Source organism: Scomber japonicus, chromosome 20, assembly GCF_027409825.1.
Source record: "Scomber japonicus isolate fScoJap1 chromosome 20, fScoJap1.pri, whole genome shotgun sequence".
Lineage (NCBI taxonomy): Eukaryota > Metazoa > Chordata > Actinopteri > Scombriformes > Scombridae > Scomber > Scomber japonicus.
This window is the reverse complement of record NC_070597.1, coordinates 17105514-17113756: the sequence shown is the minus strand read 5'-3', so window position 1 is coordinate 17113756 and position 8243 is coordinate 17105514. Positions and strand designations below refer to the sequence as shown.

At 42.8% G+C, this 8243-nt stretch overlaps 1 protein-coding gene across 1 annotated transcript; it reads right to left on the bottom strand.

Moving 5' to 3' along the window:
- Positions 1 to 1938: 1938 nt before the first annotated feature.
- On the bottom strand, positions 1939 to 7795 carry metrn (meteorin, glial cell differentiation regulator). Its single transcript, XM_053341966.1, has 4 exons — positions 7521 to 7795; positions 6362 to 6795; positions 4639 to 4698; positions 1939 to 3983 (listed from the first exon to the last, which is right to left on the bottom strand). The coding sequence occupies exons 1-4, from the start codon at positions 7622 to 7624 to the stop codon at positions 3670 to 3672; spliced, it is 912 nt and encodes a 303-aa protein (XP_053197941.1). The 5' UTR covers positions 7625 to 7795; the 3' UTR covers positions 1939 to 3669.
- Between the last annotated feature and the right edge of the window lie 448 nt (positions 7796 to 8243).

Genomic DNA, 8243 nt, shown 5'->3' with positions numbered 1-8243 from the left:
AGTTACAAAAAAAAGTAGATGCAATAAATACATACAAGAGAAGTCCCATTTTAGACTAGATAAGGAAGTATGTCATCAGTCTTTGTAGAGGTCTAACATCAGGGTTTTGTATGTCTGATTTATTAACCTTTATATAGATGGTTATTAGGGGAAATGTGCTGCTAGAAACACCGGACCTGCATGCTGGGTGGGATGTTGTTATGCCAGACTAGAAGGGAGTGTCCAGGAGCACTTTGCCCCTGCTTGTACTCTCATCTCTGGAGCTTTGTCTCTGGCCACTTCCCTCAAAGTCCCCCAGGGGTTGACGGAAGTCCACACCCAACAACTCTCTCCCATCTCTTTGGATTCCCCTTTCCTGAGTGCTTCCTGCTACGCTGTGTCTACACCTCACCTTCAGCCACACAACAGGACAGAATAAAGAGAGGTGTGGGGTGTATGGGGGCATGGGGGTTTATTATGTGTCTACAGTACTCTGTGGGACCACCAAAGAACAAATGAAAATAAGTCAGCGTTGAAAAAGTGTGTGTAGTCATTACCAGTGTGCAATAGTATCATGAATAAGTTGGATGTAAACACTACATGTGAAAACAATTTTATTTAAATTGTGGAGTGCATGCATGTAAACAGTAATAATTCCAATAGCTTTAAATATATGCAACTGTGCCACTGTGTCAGTGTGTGTACACTGACATTAATACTGCAGTTTTGGGGGTTCAAGCCGAGTTCACAAAGAAATGACAACAATGCAGGAAGTTGAGCTTTGTCAAAATGTCACATGATGTATTAGTTGAGGGAGTATAATTTGAGTGCTCTTTGTTTTGGCTTATCAGCTTTGCAACAGTAACCTCGGATGGACTCGAAGAGAGGGGGGCAGAGGAGGAGTTTGTGCAGGGCCGAGCAGCTCGAGGCCCCCAGCTATGGGATGTTTTAAAGGAGCACTGAGGCAGTAAATAGCTGGGGAGGTTGGTTGTTCACTCACATGAACTACCAATGTGGTGGCAAACCAGTGTCACAGTTTCTATGGGAGATGGCTTGCCAGACATGGGAAGCATGTCGCGCTTTTGTGATTCTTTTCCATTTAACCCAAACACCATGTTAATTCCCCAGCTGCTCTTTTTCAAACGGATTTACTGCTTACAGTAAATCTGAGATTTTACTGAGGTGTGCAGTGCAAGTGCAGAATTTTGCAAGCAGGAGAAACAGGTGGTGAATTTATCAGAGTTTCAGTATTAAGGGTGTAATCTACCATGCAGCTCCTCATCTGTCGGAGTAAAAATATGTACCATTGTAAACCATAGCAGGTAACAGATATACTATGTGATGCTGTAGAGAAAAGACAAGTTGAGGTTGGAAACAAACTTTTGCGCCAGTCTGAAGGCGCATGGATAAGTGGGAATGGAAAAGAGATTTGGTTTGATTGTGTCCTTGTGCACACGTGGTCAGGATGGAGTGAGCGACTGTGTGGCACCTCAGCTCAACCCAGTCTGCCATGCTGCTCCCTTAATGGCAATTTATTGCTTCCTGAAGCTGAAAACGGGGGGCCGAGGACAACAGAATTCCAACCTCTGTTTTCTACGTCCTTCCACGTCCAAACGCTCTAGGGGCCCTAAACACTCCCTAAATCTCTCTGCCTTTTAGGCCTCTCGCTCACTCAGGCATGCCATTTGTTCTGAGCTTTCATGGGTCTGAATTATGGGTACTTGAAGTGACTTATGTCTGAGAAAAGTTTACCATGGTAGATAACCTTTGGCTGAATGTACTATAATGCAGGTTGAACAGATTTGATGTGTTAGGTGAAATAGTTGGTGTGCTGCTACTCTAATGATCCAGCTGCATCATGTTTATGGGGCATTAAATGACTGTACTGAATTAAAAAGCCTTAAAGAATCAGCAGAAAAAGGACAATAATTACATCCCAAAACATCCAGGGTGTTTCTTAAAGTATATTTAATGACACAGACAAACATAGAAATAATCCACAATACTGAGACAGTGTTTTTTTCTCCACAGGCATTTTTCATGCCAACATTTCTAGAATTTTCTTATTGACATATTTACATTCACATTGATATAGACACAAATTCACATAAAAAAAGAAACAACAGCAAAATGGCAGTGTACGCATTTAAAAACATACCGCTTCAGCACATCACGGTCATTTGGTATGATCCCCTCTCCTTGTTGATATAGTGCACATTAGTTATGAAATCATTTTACAGAACATAATTTTTACACATTAAATGCATATTTTGTGTTTCTCTTGAGCTAGCCTTGTTCAGTGTGATAAATTGTTTTTCCACCAATAACTGGTCACAGGATTTTTCTGTATATTCCTCCATTCTTACTTCTATAGCACAGAAAAGCTCTGGATATCAGTTATGAATGGCTGTTGTCGTCTGTTCTACTAACTTTACTGTTTATATACAGGTGAATAAAATCTTTTTTTTTTCTTTTTACTTAATAACATAAAATAGTCTTCTTGGTATTCATTTCTTGTTATGCATGTCTTGATAATGAGTGACAGAATCATTGGAGAGCAGTGATTGACAACAACCAAACTTTTAACTGCTTTGGCTAAACTGCTACAATTTAACTCCACAGGTTTTAAATGACTCTCTTTACAGTCCAATTACTCTACTTAACATTTTGCGAAAATATTGGATGGCAATTGACACGAAACCTACTGCAGGTGTGATATCTTATAAACTTATTTTACCAACTGCTCTTAAAAGCCTACATCTCCTTATAGAAGCAAAATCTCAGAGTTGGCGAGAATATGAAAAGTGCTTTCAGCACTACTTTGAGCTGCTCAGGTAGCCTCAGCTTTGTGTTACTTCTGTATGTGCTCAAATTATCTGTACTGTACATATATTAAAATTCTCAATTGCTCCACTATGCTACATATAGTTGCTTTTTATTTGGTTTTCAGTGCTTGCAGCATCACTTTCCAGATCATTCCCTTTCCTTTATCAGTGCAAATATATATATCTTTACTTTTCCTTTTGTGAGGACCATTTATAATCTCCTTAATAATAATAATAGTCACACTGAGGAGGACACCAGCAAAGAGGTGACCACCAAAGCATGCTAAACACACTGTCCTCTAGCTGCCTGGCTGCTAATAAATGTAGGCCAGACATTTTCCAAACGAAAACACTGTGGGAAAAGGTAGAACATTTGAAATCTTGGACCACAGCAACACCTGCCCAAAGTTTACCCTCGCTGGGATAGCAACTAAGGCAGTAAGCTTTCTATAGAACTTTTCATAAATGTTCCTGAGTTTCAAAGCAATGACTCTCAATAGGCCTGAATTAATGGCTTGACTTAATTTATCCCAAATGGAAACCCTTTCAAGAGATTGCCTCTGAACCTGCATAATGGCATTACTCAAACGGTCCAATGCCAAATGCGTATAATCTTCATTTCAACCATGTCTCTCATTTGACAACTTCACCAGGTCTTGGGGACCCGGGGGACTGCATATTGCACTGCATATTTCACTCCTCAGTCCTTTGGGGAAGACTATATCCATTAGTGGCACCATGGCCACATCGGCCAACGGTTGTTTGTCGTGGCTTCTTCCGAAACATGGAACAGGGCTGAATTTGGCCTGGCTTTCAGTACAGCCTTGATTTTGTGTGGTAGACAAGCTGCTGGAGAGGCTTCAGCTCAGTCTACTGGCAGTTCACAAGGTATCTGCTGGGCTGCTTTAGCCATGATGTATGCCTGTTGGAAGTCCTTGTAGCGGGGAGCGCAGCCCAGCCAGGCCTCCCCAAAGTGGACCCGACCAGTGAAAAGGAAGCTGCCGGGCCCCGGTTTGACACCACATTGAAGCAGAGTCCTGATCTCACCCCGGCTGGTCAGGCGACTGTTGCCGGTGAACAGGGCGTACTTTTGACGAAACACCCTCGTGGCGCTAACCTTGATCACTGCCGCCCGTAGGTTCTCGTCTTCGGCCACTGCCTTGATGTTACCACGCACAACTGTGGATAAAGAGCATAGTTGGGTTAATTTCCAATTCAGTTCTGTGATTCTGTTCATATAAAAATGCTTTGGTTTCATTCTGATATCTTTCAATGTTGTGTTGTCCAATTTCAGCAAGAGATTTGGTTCTTTGCAGGCTACCAACTGATGGTAAAGGCTATCTCAAGCCTGTCCACTAATCTCTCTAACTTTTGTTGCCAGCTGAACTTCTCCTCAGTCCCATTACAGCTCAATCAGAGGCCAAGAGATTAGTCCACTGCTCCTTCTCTAGGGGGGTGATGTTAGGATTAGTCCACGACAGTGCCTTCCGTAGGGGTTCTTGTGTGTGTGTGTGTGGGTGTGTGGGTATGTTGGGGGTGCGGAGAGCTGCTGTTTCACCTTTAACCTCTGCACTTTTGAGAGGAGAGGATTTAGAGGCACTGGGGTGCTCTGCCTTTAAACCAATTCGACACAACCGATTTGTAGATACTGACAAGAAATCATTATTTTCTGTGGCTTTTTGCTGCAAAGACTTCTTTCCATTTGGTAGTCTGGTTAAGTATGATAATCCTGACTGACTTAGAAGGAGGGGGTTTCTGTGTGACAATGACATATCATTCCTGGGTCACTGTGTTTTTACATATGTGACCAGTAGCATTATATCAGGTAACTTACCAAAGTCACTGGTACAGACAGCCATCAGGATTTCAGTGTTGTTGCAGGGTCTGCAGGCTTCTGGAGTGACAAGGAGAGGAGAAAAAAGAAAGAGAAGAGTCAGTTGGTGACCCCATGTAACACTTTAAACCATTAGAAAACACCTATATGCTAATACTTATATTGAGCCTCTGGAAATCAAAGTGTGTTTCCAGATAAAAGATCACATGCAGGAATGTGAGTTGTGGATCTAGGCCCAAAAATCTGTGCAAAGACGAGCAACAAAGGAGCGACCAACCACCGCGTTCTAACAGACAGCTGCTACTTTTACAGTTGGCAGAGGAGGACCAGTGGAGCTTTAGGTGCGAGGCTCTTCCACCCCGGACAATTTAAAGGCCAAATGAAACTTCCCCCCTAAAGCCTTCCAGGGTGTCTACAGTCACACCTCATCAAAGCCTGCTAGACAGGGGCCGAGGAGAGGGAGTGGGGGAGGACTTCAAAGATTTTTTTTTTAAGCACCACAATCCTACTTCTCACAAAATACTTCCCTTCCTTTCTGCTGAAGCCTTTTTGAAAACTGGAAAAAAAAAAAAAAAAAAAAAAAATATATATATATATATATATATATATTACATGCACCTTCCTGTAGTTCATAGCATGATAGCCAGATGACCAAAAAAAAAAAAAAAAAAAAAAAAAAAAACCAAACCAGCAAAGCACTGGCTGTCTGAATGACTGAACTGTGGGTAGAATAAAAAAAAGTCTTGGCATTTTTTAAAGTTCTCTTCTCCTTGTGGCTCTTTGGAGGCCCCTTGCCCACCCCACACATTCTCCTCCATAGTGAAAACCTCTTGATAAATGAGATTCCTTCCTCTCTGGGCTAAACCCCCATCCAAACCTAATCAGTGTGTGTGTGTGTGTGTGTGTGTGTGTGTGTGTGTGTGTGAGTGTGTGTGTGTGAGAGAGAGAGAGAGAGAGGGATATGGGCGAGGGGGGTTACACTCCTACAGACAAGTCTCCCCACAGAGAGGCAGCTCAACAAAAGAGGGGAGCATCTCAGCTGGGTAGAGGCCTCCCTGTCGCCTAGGCAACGGCAGTAATCCCAGAATACTCATGCGGCACCCATTCAAAGGGCTCTGGACTCTGGAGAAAGCCCCACATACTGTGCTTTTGTCCCCCTCCCTCCCCACTCCACGTCTCCCCTTCTCCTGCTCCAAACCAGCACGCCTCTGGGGAAAGTTTGGCCACTTCCTCTTCTCTGCACTCTGCATGGGCTCTGGAAAGTCCAGCCAGCCCACAGAGGCCTGTTATGAATTATGAATCATCTACAGAGAGAAGTTTATTATACTGGTGGGTTAAAACCTACATTGGTGGGTTAAAACCTTGGATCCCTCAACCTTTTCAGGAAGGGAAAAGCGCCTTGACTACATTTTGGAGATGTTTGAGAGGAGTTTTATATGTCCAAGTAGTCAGATATTCTTTGCCTTTCAAAGATAGTTAAGTTTTGAGTTTGAAGATACTTAAAGTTTTGAAATGTTCACACAGCAACAGTCACATCAGATTAGACTGGGCTTTAAGCTTGTGTTATAAAGACAAAAAACTTCCCCCCAAGTTCCTCTGTACCTCCTGTTCATTAACATCCACAAATGACAAATTAAAGTGAAAAACTTCACTATCTACTTCTGTTTGACCCGAAGGAGCCTTACTCAAACCAACATGGCTGACTCACGCCTCACTGACTCACCTTCACTGCTGATGGGGTTGGAGTCAAGTGACAGGCGAGCAGTCCAGTCCCCTCTCAACTCATACCGAAAGGAGGCGATCCGCCGGCTGATATCCTGGTGAGGTGTAGCTTGCAGGAAGAGAGCCACCCTCTCCCCTGGCAGGCGGCTGAAGCAGCGAACCCTTGGTGGGGGAGAGGACTCCAGTCGGTCCCCTACCAGAAGCTCCAGGACCCCGTCTCTCTCTAGGTATAGCTGGGCTCCATGGAACTGCTCAGAGGGCTTGACGCAGGCTGTGATGAGGCCAGAGCTGCTCCCGCCAGGCCCCACCGCCACAGAGGGCAGACGGGGTGACAGGGTGAGTCGCAAGGCTCCTTTGGGATACAGCCAGTCCAGAGTACCCTCAGAGCAGTGGAGGGAGATCTGCTCCACACTTCCCTGCTGCATGGACAGACCACTGTATGAAGGGAAGAACAGAGGATGGTTACAATAATGTTTTCATATTATTCTCCCAGGTAAGAACTGCCTTCACAGTTTGGGTTTGAAAACTTAAGTTCCTAACATCATCAGTGGATACACCTCCAACAATCACACTGTCAAACTGCAGAGGGGTTTGAGATGGTTTAATGTGGGTAATGCAAACAGCAAATCAAAAATACTCATGATAAAAGAGTACAAACCCCAAATTACTTTTTAGTTAAAGAAAAGTTACAAAAAAAAAAAAAAAAAAAAGTTTAATAAGAGAAAGCGCCGCCTACTGGCAGCTCTGGGGGGCCCAGGGCCCTTCACAGTATCTTTAGAGCCAAACTTATACATTTCCTAAAAGTCATCTGCAGGAATTTTAATAACATCACTATAATAAAGCTGCACTGCTACAATGTCATCCACAGTGTGTATCTTCTCCAGTTATCAGAACTAATCCTTCAGTCTCCTGTCTGTCTGGACCCCTCATGGCTCCTGCAGACAGCCCGGAGGCGCAATCGCAGCAGACCACTAAAACATTTTAATTGCGCCCAATGGCAAGTTTCAACATGTTGTTGCATTCAAACAAACATTGTCATTTTACACGCTCCCAAAAACAAACAAACAAAAAGAGCCACCTGTTGCATCTCTGAGCAACAATATAAAATATATTTTTTAATTTATGCAAAAATTACAAATGGGAGATAAAGTAGTACTTGCCTGCCTCTCCAGCTACATTGGTCTTCCGAATAGTTTGAGAGAGCCACGTCAAAAATGACCAAAAGTAAAATCCAAATTGCGTAAATCCGAATTCCAAAAGACATTTTCGACAGTTGATGCAAAGTAAAAAAATGTTTAAAATAAAGAAGAAAGATTATTCCCAAAGCTGCAAAATCGTCTATAAAACAAATCTAATTATATCTATGACAAACTCCATAGTTTAGTATTCTCTTACCCTGGTGTATAAGATAAGAGAATACCACTGCAGCTCTCGACGCTCCGTGCTGCTGTGAGCCAAAGGACGCGCAGCTCGAAAGTTTATTCCCCCTTTAGAAAAACTTCAGCGACCAATCAGAGCGCGACCAGAGAAACTTTAAACCACTCACACTGAGGAGGGGGGAGGTACGTCTGACCTGCAGAATCACTAACAGTTTGCATAAGATAAACCATGTTACAATTCACTATTGTGTTGGACATGTCTAGACTGCAAATACTACAATTAACTGATGCTGGGCGATTTTAGAGAAAGTTTAAGGCCCCCTCCAAACATGTTTAAGTCATATTTAAAATGCTCTGCTTTGAATAATGATTTGTGCTTTGTTTTTCCCGAAAGAAAAAAAAACGTATTAAAATGCATAATCCAGAAATATTGTTGTATTCAAATATTGTTCATTTCTACAGCTGATTTAGTCAATCAAAAGAAAAATAACAATTTCAGCTTTT